At 38.0% G+C, this 23,707-nt stretch overlaps 1 protein-coding gene across 2 annotated transcripts in view; it reads left to right on the forward strand.

The window, feature by feature from the left end:
• Window positions 1-23,707, forward strand: part of LOC133615918 (C-Jun-amino-terminal kinase-interacting protein 1-like) — an 81,591-nt gene that overhangs the window by 27,738 nt on the left and 30,146 nt on the right. For both annotated transcript variants that reach the window (XM_061974803.2, XM_061974804.2), the window contains exons 2-3: window positions 3,026-3,137; window positions 17,595-17,849. In XM_061974803.2, the coding sequence (XP_061830787.2) occupies window positions 3,026-3,137; window positions 17,595-17,849 (367 nt within the window). The remainder of the gene's footprint in view (window positions 1-3,025; window positions 3,138-17,594; window positions 17,850-23,707) is intronic.

Here is a 23,707-nt window from a genome sequence, read left to right on the forward strand (position 1 = left end):
AGCAGATATTAACAGTAAATGAACAAGTAGATTAATAATTCATTTTCTACCACTTGTCCTTAATAATGTTGACAAAATAATAGAATGGAAAATGACACAATATGTTACTGCATACGTCAGCAGCTAAATTAGGAGCCTTTGTTTGTTTACTTACTAATAAAAGAAAAGTTATCTCGTATATTCACTATTTTATTTAAGGACAAAATTGCAATAAGAAACATATGTTTAATGTACCCTAAGATTTTTTGTTAAAATAACGACAATAATGCCATTTTTTGTTGTCCCCTTCATTTAGAAAAGTATCGAAAAGTATCGAAATACATTTTGGTAATGGTACCAAAGAATTGGTATCGGGACAACCCTACAGCAGACCAATTACTATTACCGTACTTAGTAGTTTTATTTTTCCTATTTTCCTACCTTTCGTACGGACATACGTACCTTTAACATGAAGCGATAACAGGAAGTTAAGAGGAGCTTGCCACAGACAAGTCTGTGTTTATACCTTAAAATGTCCTAATGTATTCCAGAAGGAATTATGTTTTCTTTGATCCTGTAATTTAGAACACGTGTGCACTTTGGGATGCATTTGTGGACGATAATCTGGTTAACTAGTCATCTTTGAGGTTATACTGTTGCTACCATTTCACATGATGGAATCAGTCATTAATTAAATAGACATCCAAGTCAAGATGAACATTTAAATTTAATTTAATGCATACTGTAATGTTATTGTTGTGGTAGTGTAGTTATGGTACATTTCAGAATATAATACAAGCACTGACACTCAGCCTTTTACCATGTTTCAGGTTGTATACGGATACTGACATTGCAAAGCAGTATATCAGCCAATACTGATGCCAATCTGATACCTTCTTTTCTCCTTTCTTGTTATAGTAATTATTTAATGGCCCATAACGTACTGCTTCTTGCTCCTTTTATTAACAGCTATTTATTTAAATGCACACACCTGTGGTTTTATAAGTACTTTTGATTGGTAACCCAGCAGCACATTTTAAAGATAAAAACAAAAAGATTAAAGTCAAACCTAAAAAAGTTCTAAATCTGAATCTTGAAACAAAGCAGAAAGGAATTGTAATTTCAATGTATGATGACATACCTCACACTCAAAACTGGTTGCAATGCAATCAGGGTTTGACGCGGCCCATTCCGATCACATGTATTAACTGGACATTTTATTATCCATTATTTTATTTATGGTGAGTGCTATTGGCAGTGTAATAATAACAATACAATATTTAATTTACTTCATTATTCTCTTTAATTACATACAATTTTTTGCATAACAAAGTCAATAGTACACAACTAAACAAAAGCAAGAACTACTCATTTAGATCCTTTGGTTTTTGCCATCAAAGTCCTCCTGTGTCCAAAGAATTATTTCTTGAGTTTGTAAAAATTTTACAAAAACAACTAACAATTGTTGTAAGAAAATAAACATCGATCAAATCACACTTGTATTGATCATATACAGACATTACCCCTTGGTATCGACTTCACCAATGTATGGATCGATCCACCCTCTTACATGTCGTATACTGACTGAGACAATACTAACACAACAAACATGTGTTGTTATATTATCCTCCCTCTAGACTCTGCTTCTTAATTTCTTGCATTTATTTCTTGGAGTTGTTTCAAGATAACTTTGCGGTTAGCTTAGCTATTAGCATGCCTGCTGCTAGCTTGCTCTGACTCAGTGTGTAACATGTTTAGCCTCTTCCTTTCGTAATACTAATACGTGATAATGACACTTAAGATACTAAAATGCAGTTTATTTGCCATAGTGGGGTGATTATTACCGTAAATTCCGGACTATAAGCCGCTCCTTTTTTCGTGTGATGCTCCTTTCTTTGCTAACGGCCATAATTTAAATAGTTTTCATAGAACACAAGCAAAGACACTGAACGGGTGTGTTATTGTTTGTGCTATGGCGCCATCTTTTAGACGAGTTTGCTCACTGCAGGTGCTGTGGGTTGAACGTAAACAGTATTTTCTTCTGTTTAGTGCTTTCAACTGGAAGTACAAGTGCCGTTCCGTCCTGTGGTCTCCATAGCATTTTTACTCTTATGGATTCTTCATTCATCACTCCAAACCTTTCTAACTTTTACAGTATAACTAAAGCTATTCATATTTACTGAACCGTCACGTGTGATGTCTATAGGAGTGTTTTCATGCATATTTGTACATGCTGTCGTAATGTAATCAATCTAGCGTTGTTGACATTAGCTAATATGCTAACAAGTTTACAAGTGTCTGTTTCAATATTATTAACTTACAATGGCGTTATTTTTGTATTGTTTCAGTTTCACACATTTCTCAGTAAATTCCCCAAGACGTCACTGTGGACTTATTGAGTCTGTTTAGCTGATTGGAGAGCTAGTTTCTGCAGCTAGTGGTTCCATGACAATGACTTCTGTTTTGTTTAATCAGCTGTTTTACTGCAATGACACCGTTTGGAAACAATTAAGGTATGTAAATAAAGATTAACAGAATCAATTTGTGTAAATGACTAATGTACATTAACACAATGTATATATCTGCGGCTTATAGTACGGCGCGACTAAGATATGGAAAATGTTTCTAAAAATGTAGTGAGTACGGTTTATATAGTCTGGAAAATACGGTATTAGTTTACGGGAGCGTCTCTACACTGTCTATGGAGACACATAATTAGCTGCTAGCAGCTTGTTAGCCGGGGAATACAAATAAATACAGTGTCAGCCATAAGAGATTGGAGTTTGTGATCAACATTAAAAGGCATAAATCAGCAACAGCAATTACGTTAATTTTAACTTTCAGCTTGGTTTCCGTAACTGCTATTCATTCCGTGATTTAAGTATTTAAAATCTTGAAACCTAAACACAAGCCATAGTTTGGCATAGTGTCATTTAAGTGTCAGACTGGTAATCTGCTCAAAAAGATTTGGAGAGGAAAGGAGTCCTGAAAATTTGTATTTGTTCTTTAATCTCTTCTCTTTTCCTCCTAATCTGATCCCAACCAGGTTGACCCATGACATCAGCCTGGGTGAGTTTGAAGATGATGACCTGTCGGAGATTACAGAGATCACAGATGAGCGCGGGGTGAGCCTTAACTGCAATGGCCCTGATGTAAAGGTAAGATTAGCACATTTTACGAAATTACCTTCACACCTTTTACTAGGGGTATCAATTCTCTCTCACCTATGAAAACTTGCCAGCATCCCTGTTTTTCATCTAGAGATCCATCAATCCATGTTTAAACGGTTTATGCAGTTTAGGGTAAAGGGGAAGCTGAGGCCCAAGCCATCTGACACCCTAGACCAGGGCTGTCAAACTTAATCAAGCATGGGCTGAAATTTAAAGCTCAATTTAGATTGCAGGATAACAGGATTAATTGACCCCGACTACCTACCCATTCGCACGCATCCATGCGTCGTATAGTATGTAATGTTTCCTGGGCTCTGTAAGTGTGCACTGATTTTAAAGATATTGTACAGAGGTGTTAAAAAAATTCCAGTTAAATCATTGGTTGTTTTTTCTGGCTTTGACAGTATATTAAATTAAAGCCAATAATGCCATTTTTTGTGGTCCCCTTTATTTAGAAAAGTATCAAAGTATCGAAATACATTTTGGTACCGGTAGCAAAATATTGGTATCGGGACAACCCTAAGGCAGACCAATTACTATTAACGTACTTCGTAGTTTTATTTTTCGTATTTTCCTACCTTGTGTACGGGCATACCTCCCAACATCAAGCGATAACAGGAAGTTAAGAGGAGCTTGCCACAGACAAGTCTGTGTTTATACCTTTATTTTACTGCATACGTCAGCAGACTAATTAGGAGTCTTTGTTTGCTTACTTACTACTAAAAGACAAGTTGTCTAGTATGTTCACTATTTTATTGTATTTATTTAAGGACTAAATTGTTCCTCCATTGCAATAAGAAGCATATGTTTAATGTACCGTAAGATTTTTTGTTAAAATAAGGACAATAATGCAATTTTTTGTGGTCCCCTTTATTTAGAAAAGTACCAAAAAGTATCGAAATACATTTTGGTACCGGTACCAATAATTGGTACAGGGACAACACTACATCAAAAATATTGCACTGGTTTTGAAGGTGAAAATGCCAAAATGGCCCTCGCATCCTTTGATTTGTCAGTCTGTGCTCCTTAGTGGAAAAAAGTTTGGGCACTCTTGATGTACAGTAATAATCATGATAACATACTGTACCTGTACCCTTGAAACACAATAGGGTTCAGGGTCTGTCATTTATAGCTCATTGGAAGGCGAGTGACTTGCAGTATGAGATGAATACGGAAACTACCGGACCATTCTTATGAGTACAAAATGATGATACGGGACATTCACTAAATTCGCCTCGGGCACAGTTCAGTGAGGTTGCCTGGCCCAAATGTACCAAGTCTAGAAAATCACTTATGTCAGAAGCTTTCATTGTACTACATCATGGTGCCTGTGTTTATTTTTAAACGTATAAAAATCAGCTGCCACAGTTAAGTTGGGTATTCTGTCCAAAACTGCTCTCAGTGGCGTACTTCCTCCCTGTGTTGTTTTGCCATGGGCAGGAAGATGCCAGGGGCAGTGGATCTGATCCAGTGGAAAAGAGACATCTGGTGAAAAGTGTTTGATGAGCATATGTAACCCCCACTGCATCCTGTCTAACTTAATAATTAATGTTCAGGAGTTTATGGGTTGTTCATTATTTCACTGAAGGCTGCCACAGCAAGTTGAGACCTGCACATTTCTTTCTTATTTTTTAAATTAAATGTTTTAATGTTAGAGCGAGAGAGACAGAGCGAGAGAGAGAGGGTACACTGAGGTGATTATTCTGTCAGATCTCTTCAGCTCTGTTCCCTCTGAACCCATCAACACCTCCTCCTCCACCAGCTATAGATTCCATTTCTACTCCTGTAACCAAGGCAACGAGAGGGTTGAAAGCTTATTCTGCCCCTTAGTCATTTATGATAGCAGATGAGCATTTTGATTTAAAAAAAATATAATTTCGTTGCTGTAAAAAGATGATGACAATGCAAAAGTCACAGAAGTCATTTTGTGTGGATAAATATTTTCACTACCGTATTTTCCGGACCGAAGGGCGCACCGGATTATAAGGCCCACTGCCGATGAGCGGGTCTATTCAGGTCTGTTTTCATGCAAAAGGCGCACCGGATTATAGGGTGCCTTATAGGGTTAATTTATTTTTTTCTAAATTGAAAACATTTCCTTGTGGTCTACATAACATGTAATGGTGGTTCTTTGGTCAAAATGTTGCATGGATTATGTTTTACAGATCATCTTCAAGTCGCTTTCTGACAGTCGCTTCCGGATGCGCTGTTTTGTGGGCGGTCTTATTTACGTGGCTCACCTTCGGCAGCGTCTTCTCCCCGTCATCTTTGGTGTAGCGTGCAAGGACGGGAGTGGAAGAAGTGTCAAAAGTCTAAGTCTAAAAGATGGAGCTAATTGTTTTAATGACATTCAGACTTTGCTTAAATCAATAACGGAGCAGCATCTCCTCATACGTAAACAAAAACATCACCGGAAATGTGTCCCGTGAAAAAAAAGTCCGACCAGAACTCTCTAATAGTGAAGTGAATTGTGAAGTGAATTACATTTATATAGCGCTTTTTCTCAAGTGACTCAAAGCGCTTTACATTGTGGAAACCCAATATCTAAGTTACATTTTAAACCAGTGTGGGTGGCACTGGGAGCAGGTGGGTAAAGTGTCTTGCCCAAGGACACAACGGCAGTGACTAGGATGGCGGAAGCGGGGATCGAACCTGCAACCCTCAAGTTGCTGACACGGCCGCTCTACCAACCAAGCTATACCGCCCCTAAACTAAACTAAAACTAAAGTTCCTTGGGTGAATAATGTAAACTCACTATACCGGTATGTTTTAGCGCTTTCATGGCGAGTTTACTGACAGATATAAGTAAGAACTTTACACTACTTTATATTAGAAATGGCAACAGCGGAGGATGAATGTCCCATAACAAGAAGATAGAGAAAAAGAAGAAGCTTATGACTACAGTGTCGCCACGGACTATAAAGACGAATGCGCACAATTTTTCAGGATTTATGCGGACCCCAAATACAGATCAGCAGGTACCAGAAGGTAAGAAAAGTTACTTTTGCCTAATAATGTGAAACAAAACGGCAGATAATGTCTTACCTTATACACACACCATAATAATACTCGTATGTTGAAGCACAGTACAATCCATCAAGCGGTGCGGCTTCATAGCTTACCAAAGTCATACTAAAACATTTTGATAGATTTGTGAGCGCCGTGTGTAATGTTCTATATTTTCAATGGAACATATAAAATGTTGGTGTTGTTTACTTGAGTTATATTTCCATTATATTGCAGTCTACACGTATCTCTTATGTTTGACTGCCATCTGCTGGTCACACTTATCAATCATTACACCATGTCCAAATTAAATTGCTTTGAGGTCGGTCGGTAAACATAATCAGAATTATTACGTACATTAGGCCCACCAGGTTATAAGGCGCACTGTCAAGATTTGAGAAACATTTTTTTATTTTAAGTACGTCCCATAGTCCGGAAAATACGGTATATAAGATCACTGTGCTTCAAAATCTTTTTGCACAAAATTAAAATCGCAGTATCAGATGCCAAGAGGTAATTATAAATTCAAAGAACAGCAGCAGGCAATGGCCTACCAGTATGTAAAAATAAAAAAACAACAACACAATACTGTGCTCATAAGTATGTTCAGAAATAATAATAATAGTAAATTATTTCACATTCTAAAGACAACAGCAGTGGTGTGGAGTCTTCAAGTATATTAAACAAACTATTGTTCTTAATATTCTTTCAATATGGTGGTAGCGTGACATCATCATGTCATTTGTAATGATCTAGGGTCTGCAACTTTCGGCTCTTTAGCGCCGCCTTAGTGGCTCCTTGGAGCCTTTTCAAAAATGTACTAAAATAGAAAAAGATGGGGGGGAAATATATTTTTGTTTTAATAAGGTTTCTGTAGTAGGACAACATGACACAAACCTCCCTAATTGTTAGAAATCCCATTGTTTATACTAAACATGATTCTCTGATGAGAGTATTTGGCGAGCGCCGTTTTGTCCTAATCATTTTGGCGGTCTTTGAACTCACCGTAGTTTGTTTACATGGGAATTTTTTTCAACGATGCCAGAGAAAGACCTGTTTTATGCAGTGTTGGGACTAACGCGTTACTTTGTAACGCGTTACTGTAACACCGTTAGTTTCGGCGGTAACTAGTAATCTAACGCGTTATTTTTTTTTATTCAGTAATTTAGTTACCGTTACTACATGATGCGTTACTGCGTTATTTTACGTTACTTTTGATGTAGTATCGGCTAGAAACAGAAGCGCTGCGGTGACGTTCTTCTGAATCTTCCTCTGTCACAAACCGGAGAGAAGAAAAGAGGCGCGGTCTATGTGTGTGCGTGTGTGTGGGGGGGGGGAGGCACACAAGTTGCTGGCACGTTCAGTCCACACACAGCGTAGTCATGGCGAGCGCAATAACGGAGGAGCTTGAACGCCCAGCGCCATTGAATCGGTGTGTTTATAAGTGCAGACTCGGTTGTGCAAAACGAGGGTTTTAAACACATGCTGAACGTGCTTGAACCACGTTACGACATCCCGTCGCGCACCCACTTCAGCGATAAGATTGTGCCAGATCTTTATGAGCAGGAGAAGAAAAAAGTTGTGGATGAACTATCCCGAGCATCATCTGTTGCGCTCATGACAGACGGGTGGACGTCCAGCGGAACTATAAGCGCTCACTTCATCACAGCAGACTGGGAGATGAGAAGACACGCCCCCTCTACGAGAGTCACCTTGCGCAGGTACTGACACAAGCAGTGGAGGAATGGAAGATAAAGATATCCCAGTCACACGTGATAATGCCAAAAATCAAATAATTACAGAGAATGAGGCAGGACTGGGACCACAGATAAGTGCTTTGCACATGTAGTGAATTTGGCATCACAGAAGGGAATCTCAGTCAATAGGATGGAGCGCCTCTTTGGGAGGATCAGGAAGGTTTCTTACTTCCACCCAAGCACAACAGCTGCTCATGTGCTTAAGACAAAGCAAGAAATGCTAAAGCTGCCTGCTCATACATGATGTCCCAACGAGGTGGAACTCCACTTATGATATGTTGGAGCAGCAGGCAGCTATATACTCTGCATTGACCCACAACACCCTGAAGACAAATGTCACCCTGTCTGATGATGATGTGAGAGTGGCAGATGAGGTCCTCCAGGTGCTTAAACCCCTCAAAAGTGTTACATCTCTACTGAGCACTGAAACTTCACCATCTGTGTCAATGATCCTGCCACTGAAAACAAGGATTCTACAATCCATGGCTCCAAGTGTGGAAGACAGCAGCATCACTCCAGATGTCAGGCTTTATTTCACTACCTATGTTTCAAAGAAGATGATGTTTCTTCTTATGTTGCACTTAAACTTGTTTTTTATTAATGGTCATTGGTCCAAGTTTAAAGAAAGGAGGAATGCCTTTTTATGTTGCACTGTTTTTCATTAATTATGTTAAAAGGAAAATAAAAATGCATGTCAAGTTGATCAACAGATTGTATTATTCTCCAGTGCAATAACAGTACTGAAATGAAGGCAAAAAGGGCATTAATGGGAGCTTTAAAAAAAAAAGAAGAAAAAAAGAAGTAACTAAATAGTTACTTTTCACAGTAACGCATTACTTTTTGGTGTAAGTAACTGAGTTAGTAACTGAGTTACTTTTGAAATAAAGTAACTAGTAACTGTAACTAGTTACTGGTTTTCAGTAACTAACCCAACACTGGTTTTATGGCACTCATTTTTTGTCTCATTTTGTCCACCAATCTTTTTATGCTGTCTCTGAATGCACAAAGGTGAACTTTGTTGATGTTATTGACTTGTTGGAGTGCTAATCAGGCATATTTGGTCAGTGCATGACTACAGGCTAATCGATAGTAACATGCTATTTAGGCTAGCTGTATGTACATATTGCATCATCATCGTTTGTAGGTATATTTGAGCTCATTTAATTTCCTTTACTTATGTCCTTTGTGTATTTAATCTATATTTACATGTCTCATGACACATTATCTGTATGTAATATTGGCTGTATTTCTGATAGTGGTTTGTGTGCCGTTATAGACCACAGCAAACGTAACCCAGCTTGCAAAGATTGTAATAAATCCATTAAAATAAAACAGCCCGCCATTTCCTTTAACTTGGACACACACATCTATACCTTTGGCCATTCTGAGCCAGTAATTTCCAGGAATTATCTCACCCCCTGAGAAGCCTGCGGTTTACTAATGTTTCCAATGTTGTAAAAATGTGTAGAATAAATATTACATTTAAACATTTCTGTCAACGAAGATTTGTGTTAGCCTGCGACACATAGTCATTTTGATTGTAGGCGAATATATCTAATATAGACACTTATATCATGTGTTGACTTCATTATGTCACTTATAGAAGGCTGTTAATTTTTTGCGGCTCCAAACAGATTTTATTTTGTATTTTTGGTCCAATATGGCTCTTTCAACATTTTGGGTTACCGACCCCTGACCTAGGCTAATAAAAAGGCTGAAACATATATCTGAATTGAACATCTTTGCATTTGTATTCATTACTATTATCAGCCTTTTCTCATAAGATAAGCCTTTTTTGCTTTATTTTTCAATTTTTGCTGTTAGTTGTATTGACTTTATTTCCACAATGTGCCAAGGCCCCATAAAAAAGAGGTGCATTCAGCAAATGGTCCCCAGGCCACACTTTGCCTTCCTGGTGAAATAAGTAAACTCTTTTGCTCAACGACGAAAGAGTGTCTCTAAATTGTGTTTTCCTATCACTTATAGAAGTGTAGAGGTTTTCTGCACGCTCTGGTAATGCACACTCCGCTCACTCAAACTGAACAGACATTCTTGAAAACTTGTATATGATTACTTAATAAATGCATGAAACAAGATACACCTCTCTTTCACTTTTAATACGTACTTCTACTCACTAAATATAGCAATAAAGTCGCTAAAGTGCATCGTGTATGAGGTCTGTTGTGGAGCAGAGTATTTTTGTTTTACATGTTGATATCGACTTGGTATCGAAGTAACAATACTTTTGACAACCCTAATTGATACATGTTACCAGTCACCCTCACTCATTATTTTGGTAACGTTTTATGGGCCACAACAATGACGATAGCTTAGTTTTTAGATCCCCAAAGTGGTGCTGTATGACCATGTGATGCCGTAAGCACTACAAAAAAACTAAAAACCGTGTTCAGTTTTGCTACTCTTACTTTTGTAATATTTGCCAATGTTTCTGCCATCTACAATTCAGGATGAAAAAATACAGTAGCCCTTCTACCAAGTAAGTCTCTGATCGATCCCAATGTGCAGACAGAATACCCATGTATTGATTAGTCATAAAACATAAGACTGAGGACTTCACTGGGTCAGACAGGTGTTCTTCGCTTCCCAGTCATATTTCACCATTTTAACAATGATCCGTTTAATAATGTATGAAGGGTTGGTACAGTTTTAGAATCTTAGGAGTGAAAGGGGTTATGACCAGAGTACAGCTCTCTCACTGTAAACACATTGGCCCAAAGTGGTGACCTCATCACTGAGCTCATCCTCCCAGAGGGTTTGGGAAGCAGATTGTATTGTCAATAATGGAGTAGACCACAGAGGATGGATACAGCAACCCAGACAGGTTGGGCCTGCTTTACTTTACTATAAAATGAGACCTATGATGATTATAATCTACATTTAAAACAATTTCCCGTGGTCTGGATAACATGCATTGGATATGCTTAGGTCTAAATTTTCCTCCACAGTCACATTTTTAACCTACCGGTACTTTATTTTTGTTTGTGGAGGCGTTCCCAGATTGCAAATGAAACCAATATATATATATATTCTTATTAATATTACTATTATTATCATTAGGAATGTCACAGTATGGAAATGTCTTATCACGGTTATTGTGACCAAAATGATCATTATTGTCGTGGTAGTTTTAAATGTGCACAACATTTTCAAAAAGTACTTAAACTTTTGACCAAGTTGTATTTAAAACAAACACAGACAACACATCCTAAATTATTTCCTTTGCAGAAGAAACATTATTGTAGATATAAACTCTTGTTTCATGGACATTAAGTAGAAATGTAATGTGCATATGAAAGCAACACAAGAATTATAAACAAAGTAATATGGCAGAAAAAAAAAACCCAATAACATAAATAAATAATATAAGTGGGAAAGTTGTGCAAGATAGCACCTTATGGACATTAAAACAATAAAACAAATGTAAGAATTTTGCATGATGTCCGTAAGATGTAACTGCACTTTTTGGCCATATAGAAAAAAATAGTGTTCATGTATGAGATCTAGTATTATACATAGGGCTGCACGATTATGGCCAAAATAATAATTAAGATACGTTATATCAATATTGAAATCACAAATATTGATTATTTTAGGTAAACAGAGTTGGGGTGGTGGGGTGTGAACGTGATGCCATTATGTAATTTGTAATGTCTAATAAAAAGGCTGAAGATAAATGTTATCCATACACTGAAAGACAAATATTAGTTTTTTGTTCATTAATAGTATCAACGTGTCAGCTTTTTCTCATTACATGATGCCTGTATCTCTATTTTTACATTTTGATAGAGAGAGGTGTTTTTTTAAAGTTAAAGTTTAAGTATTAGGAATGACAAATGACATGAAAAACCCCACAAGCAATGTAAACAAAACATGGTGTTTACTTTTTGATATCAGTATAAAACACAAAGCAGTTTGGCTAATGAAGATAAAGTCTAAAAAAACATATTTGTTCTTCTATAACAACACCTCCTCGTGGTTAAGTGCAATAGTTTGGCCGACAAAAATAAACAGGAGTGATAACTCTCACATCAAATACATAATCTTCACAGCCTGCATTCAGTTTGATGAGATGACAAAACAATATAGCTAGTATTTGTTATTTAAACACTGATACATTTTGCGCAACTGCTCTATACTTCTCCCTACGTCCGTGTACCACTCCGTACAGCGGCGTTTTAAAAAGTCATACATTTTACTTTTTGAAACTGATTCCGATCATTTCCGATATTACATTTTAAAGCATTTATCGGCAGTCCGATATTATCGGGCAACTCTAGTTTTTATATTATTCACCTTGATTAACACAAACACTTAGCACAAAAATGGGACCTCAATAACAGACAATCAATCAATCTGGATTTGTGTGCATGTGGTCACAATCATGTAGCTTTAATGATGAATAGCTCAGGCTTAGATTGCAATATGAGGATGATGATGGTCCTCAGAGACATACACCGATAACATGAATTGATGTATCTCTGTGTGTGTAGGTGAACAAGTGAATTAACAGGTTTGATTGGCTGTTCTTGGTTGTGTCAGGGTGGGGTTGAATACAGCATGGTTTCCAAACAGACGAGGTGACAATAGAAACTGCCGGAATGTGATCGTTGCATCACTCCCCTCCCGCATGTGTCTGAGCTGTAAATACACAGAATGGCGAACACTGCCCTCATGGATACTGCTCGCGTCATCTCATCCACTCATGGTAACCGAAAGGACGCTGCCTCATCAAAACAAACATCAGACAAGGCTCGTGATTCTGTTACTATGGTGCATACTTCATTGGGATGCTGTTTGTGTACACGCATCATGCACTATGAGTGTTTAGTTATTTTGCAATATTACCACAGATTTACTGAAATTACATTTTTTTTTTGCTACAATCTGTAAGACATGGCTGAGAATTCCATGAGGTTTGATTTAAATTCAGATAGTTGTGATTTATTTGATTGGTGAGTCATCAGGGTGGACTGTCTTATAGCAACACAGGGTGATTGTGAGATTTCCCCTTTCTCTGGCTTCTCCGATTGGTCGAGAGCAGAGCATCATAGTACTGCTGTGTCGTCAGGGCACCAGCAGCATGTGTTTCTCATCCACCTCCTCGTCGTCACTTGTCTCCTAGCAACAGAGCAGCGCTCTTTTAGAGGGGCCAGCTGTAAATTCAGGCCATAAAACACTAAGAAGTAGACCAGAAGCGAGTTGCATTAGCAGTTATTGATTTTCACTTTGAAATTGTTGAAGGGAAGGAAATGAGCCTTTAAAGGATTTGATAGTGTGACTGCAAAATTAGAAGATATATTTTATATACTGTTACATACATCATATGTGTTGGAATGATGAGGAGATCATGTCATTTATTGAACACCAATGCTCTGCTTTTATTGTATCATTCATTTATTATGTCATATTTAAACTATTGTGTTGAAGTCTGGGGAAATTGTTATAAATCTCATCTACAGCCTTTAGTCACTCTGCAGAAAAAGGCCATTAGGATTGTGTCCAATGTTCACTACTTACATCGTTCGAATCCACTATTCATGGAGTTAAAGCAACTTAAACTGTACGATGTAATCAACTTTAAAACTGCTCAAATGATGTTTAGGGCATCCCAAAACTCTCTACCATCCAATATACAAAACCTATTCCAGGATAGAGATGCTCACCATAGTTACAGTCTAAGAGGAAACAAAAAATTACATTTGCCTAAATTTAGAACAACTTTAAAATCAATGTGCATTTCAGTGCGTGGAGTCAGTCTGTGGAACAACTTAGGGGAAGAGTTAAAAACCTGTTCTAACATGATTACATTTAAAAGACTGTTTAAAAAAGAAGTACTGAAGAAGTACGAGGAGGAAAGAGAGTGATGCCTTCAGCACAGAGCGATGGGAGAGAAGTGTATGGTCAGAGAGTGTTTGGGCCTGTGTGTGTGTGTGTGTGTGTGTGTGTGTGTGTGTGTGTGTGTGTGTGTGTGTGTGTGTGTGTGTGTGTGTGTGTGTGTGTGTGTGTGTGTGTGTGTGTGTGTGTGTGTTTTGTCTCGTCTCGTCTTGTCTTGTCCCATAGTAACAGTGGTACTACTGTATTGTTAGTGTATAGGAGTTTTTCTTGTTTTTGTTTGTATAGTATTGTTCTTGTATTATATTGTTTATGTTAAATAGGGAGTGAGTGAGAGGGGTTGGGATATTATAAGCAATTGCTTCATCCAACCCCTTTTAGAGCCATGCATAAATGTCTCTGCCAAAATGTAAAAAAAAAAAAAAAAAGTGTGTTGTTGTATTGTGCAGGTTTGAAATAAATACTTCAATCAATCAAATATGTCTCAATTATTCCCAGTCTTTGTCTGATTGACAGATATTTTAAGCAAGCTATTTTTGCCACATTCACAAATTCATACATATTCATACATGTTTTGCCCTGTTAGCGTATTGTTTATATTGATTTTAAAACTTGTTTTTATGTTTATTACTGTCATGAAAACGTAAGACTGTATTAGGGTTGTACGGTATACCGGTATTAGTATAGTACCGCGATACTAATGAATCATATTCAGTAATAATAATATAATAATGGATTAGATTTATATAGCGCTTTTCTAGACACTCAAAGCGCTTCACAGAGAAGTGAGAACCCATCATTCATTCACACCTGGTGGTGGTAAGCTACTTTCGTAACCACAGCTGCCCTGGGGTAGACTGACGGAAGCGTGGCTGCCAGTTTGCGCCTACGGCCCCTCTGACCACCACCTATCATTCATCATTCATTCACCAGTGTGAGCGGCACCGGGGGCAAGGGTGAAGTGTCTTGCCCAAGGACACAATGGCAGCGATATGGATGGTAAGAGGCGGGGAGCAAACCTGCAACCATCAGGTTTCTGACACGGCGCTCTACCCACTACGCCATGCCGCCCCATAACTATATACTATACCGCCTCTGAAAAGTACCACCCAAAACTAATGTAAAGTATCAAACAACAGAAGAATAAGTGATTATTACATTTTAACAGAAGTGTAGATAGAACATGTTGAAAGAGAAAGTAAGCAGATATTAACAGTAAATGAACAAGTAGATTAATAATTCATTTTCTACCACTTGTCCTTAATAATTTTGACGAAATAATAGAAAATGACACAATATGTTACTGCATACGTCAGCAACTAAATTAGAAGCCTTTGTTTGCTTACTTACTACTAAAAGATAAGTTGTCTTGCATGTTCACTATTTTATTTAAGGACAAACTTGCAATAATAAACATATGTTTAATGTACTGTAAGATTTTTTGTTAAAATAAAGCCAATAATTCCATTTTTTGTGGTCTCCTTTATTTAGAAAAGCACCGAAAAGTATCAACATTATTTTGGTACCGGTACCAAAATATGGGTATCCGGACAACACTAGACTGTATATGCATAATTATCGATTATGCACAAAGAAATGTACTGTATGCTAACCTGTTCTTTAATTGCTAAAAGGTGTAATAGAAATACATAATTGACAACTAACTATTGATAACTGAAAATAGCTGTAATTCATTCAACTAGTTTGTGGTCTAACAACAAAATGACTTCAGCTACAAGAAGTTGAACTATATTACATCGAGGGCTGCAACAATTAATTGATCAAATCAAATAATTGAATTAGAAAAAAGCTTTAATTTATATCCTGTTGCTTTGATTAATTGTTTGAATAGCGTATCTAATAAAATGATAACATCATGACTGAGTGAATTGCTCTGGAACTTTAAATAGGTGGACATAGTTTCCACACGGACACTGCAATAGAGCACATAAGAGCGGTAATGAGTAGGTACTCTGATCTCTGTGGTGGCAAACAGCACAAAGTTGTAATTTTTTAAATCAATGCACAGATGTTAAAAATGCAATTTCAATGTTGTTATGCATTTATTAGAAAAAAAAATAAAGGTTATGCCAAGCAGAAAAATGGTTGTTTATTTTAACAATTTTCCCTAAAATATGCACTGTTTTATCTGATTAGACAAATAATTCATCGATAGATTACTCGAATACGAAAAGAATCAATAGCTGCAGCCCTAAGCACATCCACGGTTTTAGACTGCAATATTGTTTAATTCAAGCCACCTGTTACCCACGTCTACCTTGTGTGCTCCGCTGTGTGTAACCGCTTGCTCCTAGTAGCCTTATAGCCTACAACAGGGGTGCCCATTACGTCGATCGCAAGCTACCGGTCGATAGCGGAGGGATTGTCAGTTGATCGCCAGCCATGCATTAAAAAAAATAGACCTAAAAATTAGCCATTATCAATCTTCAACAAGAAGTCACTTTCGTCACTTGATTGACATTCACGGCACCCGAGGGTCTTGGGAGATGAAGCTGGCTGCTGCGAGGTCAATATTAAGAAAAAATGACCAACAGTAAGGCGAGAAATACTTTTTATTTCAACAGACTCTCGCGCTGTACCTGCCAATGTATTTCTTGTAAAGTGTATAAAAACGAGTATGGAAGCTGGACAAATAAGATGCCAAAAACAAACCACTTTCATGTGGTATTGGACAGAATTTTTTTTGTTCTCCATTCAAAAATGCGGACGTTATCAGCACTACTGTGAATCCTGTCTGATTCCAATCAATGCAAGTCATCAGAATCAGGTAATACACCAACTTATATTCTTGTCTTCATGAAAGAAAATAATCTATATGTGTTAAACATGCTTGTATTATCATTAAACATATTTAACTTGTTAACAAAAATGTCTCTTTTATAAATAAATAAATACATATAAATTATATATATGAATGAGGTAGATCCCCTCGACTTGGTCAATTGTAAAGTAGCTCGCCTGCAGAAAAAGTGGGAGCACCCCTGGCCTACAATGTTTTATTTTTGTCTATGAGTTTGTCAAAATACAAGAAAAAAACAACCATCTGTGCTTATTGGAGGACATTTAGATGTGAACTGGTTGTCCAACTTTACACAAGCAAAAATGCTACTTGTATCGGAGATTACATGGGAGACTTTAGATGCAAGCTGAGATAATTTTGCTGGTATCGGACCGAGCCCTACTTGTCATATAGGTTGACAGTCCCTGAAAGCTTTAATATGATTTGAAGGTTATTTGAAATGAGCAACAGTCAGCTGTCCCCTTATGGGAAACTAGATGACATTTTGCTTTGGGAACATTGAAGCTATTGAATCACCTTTATCACTCTTCTCTCTTCCTATTGTATAACCATTAATTAATTTTCAGACTTTTTTTTCTTGAATAGTTGGAAAGACTGATGCATCTTTCACTGCTTTAAAATAACCACAATGTCCGTCTTAATAGTGCTGCCCAGCAACTGGCAACTTAGTGAGGATTATTCGGCCAAGTCCAAGCATCACCCAGTCCCATCTGTGTATGTTGAAGAAAATAAAAGCAGAGCTGTGGTGCTGAACACTGATTAGTAGAGTCAAGGAAGGGGTAGAAGGATGGGTGGGTGGGTGTACATCCTGACCATAGAATATCCTCGGCTGCCTTTGGGCTCTAAGCAGCTCAGTGTTGGCAGTGAGAGTGCTGCAAACCAAAGCGAGAGAAGCTTCTAATTGGCCGGCTCGGTCTCCTCATCACATCCACGCTCTTTCTCTCTCTCTCTCTCTGTGGTTCTCTATCTTGGCTACAACTGACAGGATGTGCCTTCCAATCACTGCAGGGCCACGTGAGGCGAGGGACCAATAGCCGGCCGGGGAGGGCAGAGCTCGGCGCCGTCGGTCAGCTCCAGGCTGAGATGCTCCACTTGGACCTTATTGACGGCGCCGACGGTTACCGCGGCGACAAAGAGTCCTGCAAGGCCTCCATCGCACCTCCGCCGGTCACCAAGGACCCGACACTACCGGTTACCATGGATACCTACCGGCCCAAGAGACCCACAACCCTTAACCTCTTTCCAATTGTGCCACGAACACAGGTAGAGTCATCTTACACATACACACACATGCCTGGAAGATCATTATCTTTTGGTGATGATGATCAAGTGAATCGGTTTTATTTGCATTTTCCCTGAGAGTCAGTGTTCACAAGGCTGAACAACAATCTCCTTCGTCAAGAAATTATTTTGTTCTTTCTTCTTGTGTTTGTCACGTTTGTTGGTGTCAGAATGCGTGACGCGTGTTGTTTGCTTGTGTTATGATTTCTAAATTTAGTACGGATGATCGCGTATGGTGTTGGCAGCATCCTCACAAGAACACAAAAATATACAGTTCATGAGCATGTGAGGGTATGTGACTATGGTGTTGGTTAATTGTCAATCCAGGATGGATCTTTGCTGTGGCCAGTTAGTCGAAAGAGTCCTGTAGTTGGACTGGCAATTGGGATCAGATTGAGTTTTTACTTCCAGGTTTTAACAGTTTAGTATGAAGGTCATTGTAACAAATTGTTAAAAAAAAATAGGTAATTTTAGCTGGCGTCATCGCTTATTATGGAATGGGCGTGAACTCCTTATCTCATCCACAGCTATAGCCAGCAAATAGGTCCTTTACCTGATTTATTTCCTTAAAATGTGTAGTGTCGTGTGTCAATGGACACACAGACAGATCTCAGTGATGAGATCTAACAACCCACAGAATCAACACTATTTCAGCCTGTAGCGATTTGTACTGTTTAACTGTATTCCGTCACACATAATTAGTAAGATGTCATCGGCACACTTCAACTTTGCCCAGCTTGAAAATGAGTCCAAGTGTTCCGTGGACAAGCTAATGTAATCTACAACGTGGAGGTCAAAGTGTGAAACAAGTGCTCATTAAAGTAATGTTGTTGGTCATCTGATTACCGTATTTTTCGGAGTATAAGTCGCACCGGAGTATAAGTCGCACCTGCCGAAAATGCATAATAAAAAAGGAAAAAAGCATATATAAGTCGCACTATGGCCAAACTATGAAAAAAATTGCGACTTATAGTCAGAAAAATACGGTAATGTGTTCCGTCATCGCTCACACTCAGTATTTTGTCAGTCAGTGATGGCAAAAAATTCAAAACATTGTCAACAAATATTGAAATAAGATTTTAGTAGTTTGGACCTTGAATAATGATTAACAAAATTAGGTTAATCTTTATACTGTTTGATGGAATTAGTTACTTTCATGATACTACCGTATTTTCCGGACTATAAGGCACACTTAAAATCCTTTTATTTTCTCAAAACTCGACAGTGCGCCCTATAACCCGGTGCGCCTAATGTAAGGAATAAGTTTGGTTGAGCTTACCCACCTCGAAGCTATTTTATTTGGTACATGGTGTAATGATAAGTGTGACCAGTACATGGCAGTCAAACATAAAAGATAAGTGTAGGCTGCACTATGATGGCAAGATGACTCAAATAAACAACACCAACATGTTATATGTTCCATTGAAAATATAGAACATTACACACGGCGGTCAAAAATCTATCAAAATGTTTCAGTACGACTTTGGTAAGCTATGAAGCCGCACCGCTTGATGTGTTTCAACATACGAGTATTATTATGGTGTGTGTATAAGGTAAGACAAATTATCTGGCGGTTTGTTTCGTAATATTATGCAAAAGCAACTTTTCTTACCTTCTGGTGCTGATCTGTATTTGGGATCTGCATATATCCTGAAAAATTGCGCGCGTCTCCCTTTGTAGTCTGTACCGACACCGTAGTCGATAAGCTTCTTCTTTTTCTCTATCTTCTTGTTATGGGACATTTATCCTCCGCTGTTGCCATTTCTAATATAAAGTAGTGTAAAGTTCTTACTTATATCTGTCAGTTAACTCGCCATGAAAGCGCTAAAACATACTGGTAGAGTAAGTTTAGATTATTAACCCAAGGAACTTCAGTTATTAGAGAGTTCCGGTCAGACGTTTTTTCATGGGACACATTTCCGGTGTTGTTTCCGGTTGAGGAGATGCTGCTCCGCTATTGATTTAAGTAAAGTCTAAATGTCATTAAAACAGTTAGCTCCATCTTTTGACACTTCTTCCACTCCCGTCCTTGCACGCTACACCGCTACAACAAAGATGACGGAGAAAAGACACTGCCGAAAATGAGCCACGTAAATAAGACCGCCCACAAAATGGCGCATCCTGAAGCGACTGTCAGAAAGCGGCTTGAAGATGATCTGTAAAACATAATCTATGCAACATTTTGACCAAAGAACCACCATTACATGTTATGTAGACCACAAGGAAGTGTTTTCCATTTAGAAAAAAATAATAATAATATGACTCCTTTAATGCGCCCTATAATCCGGTGCGCATTATATATGAAAACAGATCAAAAATAGACCATTCATCGGCAGTGTGCCTTATAATCCGATGCGCCCTATGGTTCGGAAAACACGGTTAATTAATAGAGTTAAAGAATAATAACAATAACAAATACAGTGGTACCTAAACTTGCGTGTATCTTAACGTACAAGTCATTTGAGACACGAGCTGTCGCTCTGCTTTTTGTTATGCTTTAAATTGGGTGCATAATTTTGAGTTACGAGCACTTTCACTTTCGGTTAAAGTAGTATTTGTCACAGTGTTTGAGCAATAAAGAGAAAACATATTGTTACACGTTGCTATTCCTGCTTCATTTACATAAGAATTGATTTAACAGTTGACGTGCACATTTGAGCGCCGCTCAGAGATCGACACAATCCTCAGCACTGTGCGACAGAGGAGAAATGCACCATTAAAAAGATCTCCCACTGGTAACAGCCTAATCTGCGAGTCAGCCCTGTCTCAGCATCACTCCTATCACACGAACTGCGGCCAGCCTTCACGGCAAACAACACACATTTATCCATAAAAATATAGAGTATTACTGACTCAACAAACTTTGTGGTCAAGCGTTATCTTTGGGACACAGATAAACATATCACTTGTTGTCAACGCTGATTTCTCCGAGCCGTCAAATACGTCCGTGTGCAACATCCATTCTCTAGTTCCTATACAGTAGTTACATGAAGGAAAAGCAGCCTGTAGGAGACCCCTGCAAAAGTCTGCTCCTCAAGGCAAATGCTGAACAATATTATTACATTATTTCATAAAACTACTGTAGTTGTTTGTAGTACAGTACATTTGTAGAGTTGTTCAAACAATATTTCCTATCCAAAATTTTTGTTTTTCTTTTCAAAAGGTTAAAATTGTCATGTTTTGGTAGGGCCAAGCACAGATTAAACATATTTTATTTCATTTCAATGGGTGAGGCTGATTTGAGAAACGAGTGTTTGGAGTTACGAGCTTGGTTGTGGAACGCAGTGCTACTGTATCTTTTTTTTAGACTGTGTTGTGCTGTATGTTAGCTTTAAACTTCTGGTTCAGCTTGTCTCAACTCTAGAGGAACATATCTTCAACAGATGTTCAATAATGTGTTTCTCGTACATTGTAAACCATGATTTGGTAAACATGGGAGAAAAACTTGGTTGGTTTTAGTTTGTGCAAAAGGTTTTGTCTCTGAATACATATATTTCAAATACAAATACTTCTACTCAATTATCCTTGCTAAACTCAGCTGCTACATGTCCAATTTGCTTTGAAATAGCCTCAGGTTTGAAATGATTGCATTGTTTTGAGTCCGACAGGATTTATAACCACCCATCGATATATATTGTGAATATATTTGACATTTATTCATACTTTATCCATGGCACACTGGGAAGTCTACATAATGATGCAACAGTGTGTATGTATCTTGTGGGTGATTCTACACCCACTCCTCCAGGCTTGTAGGCTGTCAGCATGATCCACTGTGTTACATTTGTCCACTTTCCCTGAGGTGGAAAAATGGCTGTCAATGCCGCTGTACGATTGTTCTGAGTTTCCTGTCTTTGTTCAAACCGTCAGGACTAGAAAGGATGAAGGAAATAATTGCTTGCTCTCAGGAAGTCATCCTGTCTCCTGCATTGTCACTTATTTTTACTTACTAGACACTTGCTTAGGTATTACTGTGTCAGAAATGATGTCTGCAATCATAGAAATGTGTAGTGAATCTCATATCTTCTGGTTTTGTCTCGCATTCCATTTTGCAGTGGTGTAGAACTACAGCTCTATTCTATAGTATGTTTACATGTTCAGCTACAGTCGTGGTCAAAAGTTTACATACACTTAAAGTTTACATACACTTAAAGAACATAATGTCATGGCTGTCTTGAGTTTGACTGTGGACACTGACACCTGTGTTCCAGCAGCTTCCAATTCATTCCAGACTTGCTTTTTGGTGGCTTTCGGTTGACTCTTGATCATCCTGACCAATTTTCTCTCAGCAGCAGGTGATAGCTTGCGTTTTATTCCTGATCGTGGCAGTGACAAAACTGTGCCATGCACTTTATAATTACGGACAGTTGTCTGCTCGGTTGCTCTTGGGACCTTAAGCTGCTTTGAAATGGCTCCAAGTGACTTTCCTGACTTGTTCAAGTCAATGATTCGTTTTTTTCAGATCTGTGCTGAGTTCCTTTGACTTTCCCATTGTTGCGTTTGTAACCGAGTCTAATGACTGCATCACGTGAGCCCTATTTAAATGGGCTCAGAGAAGTCAACAGGTGTCGTCAATCATAATCACTCACATGAAGTTAAAACGCCATGCCATGAAGCTAATTTGATTTGATTGTAACTTTTCTACATCACCAAAATTGATAATGTATGTTGCTGTATGTATACTTTCAACTCAGCAGATTTGGTCACATTTTCAGTAGGCTCATAATAAATTCATAAAAGAACAAAACTTCATGAATGTTTTTTGTGACAAACAAAAAAATAAGAGTTGTAGAAATTATTGGAAACTCAAGACAGCCATGACATTATGTTCTTTACAAGTGTATGTAAACCTTTGACCACAACTGTATTTGGGAAAACTTGTGGTACACTACCTCAGGGTGATGCAGTGCAGTTGTACACCCCTGTAAGCTACAACCACAATAATAAACAGATTGTTAAATTATTATTCGAGCTTTTAAACGTAACGCAATAATTTCCTTTAATGGCACAAACATACGCTTGTCACGTGTTAACGGCCCACATCATAAGTGCGGGGAAAGGCATCGGTGCCGCAGCCACAAGCGAGATCAAACATAGAGAAGCAATGGACAATGAAAAGGTAATACTTTTTTAATGTCATTAAAAGTTACTTTGTTTTTAAATCTGCACAGCAACCATATAATTTCCCCATTTTAGAATAAATAAAGTCTATCATATCATAGTCTGTCCTATCCCAAAACAACAGATGTAACTCACCCTTAAAGGGGAACTGCAATATTTTTGGGGAATTTTGCCTATTGTTCACAATCATTGTGAGAGACAAGTGGACAAAATTTTTTTATTTTTTTGCATTCTAACTTGTAAAAAGCGTCTCGTTTTTGGTGGCTAGCAATGCAGCTAACAACGTCGTAACGTCTCACCCTTTCTTTGTGCTGGCTTCTATAAGCAGTGGTTCATCCTCCTTATATTCAGGTTCAAAAAGATAAGGTTGTGAATCCTCATTTGACCAAAAACAGTCGCTTTCTTTGTATAATACAAATTCTGCCATTACTACAAAACACATGCCTTTGTATCAGTAAGTAGAAAACAGTTGTTGACATAAGTCGGGAGTGCTATGGAAACGGAAAACAATGCGTGGAAGAAATTAGTCCTGGAAATTATTCAAATTACCAAAATACGGTAAATATTGTACATATTACAAGTTGTTATGAACAGGTCTGTTACTACATTATATATAGACTTGCAGTGTGTACATAAAACATTGATGGAGGTTTTTGAAGTTGTTTTAGAGGGCTTTGAAGGCTACAACGGTGACGGCCATTAGCTGTATCTTTCAAGCG

The sequence above is a fragment of the Nerophis lumbriciformis genome, linkage group LG15, assembly GCF_033978685.3.
Source record: "Nerophis lumbriciformis linkage group LG15, RoL_Nlum_v2.1, whole genome shotgun sequence".
NCBI lineage: Eukaryota > Metazoa > Chordata > Actinopteri > Syngnathiformes > Syngnathidae > Nerophis > Nerophis lumbriciformis.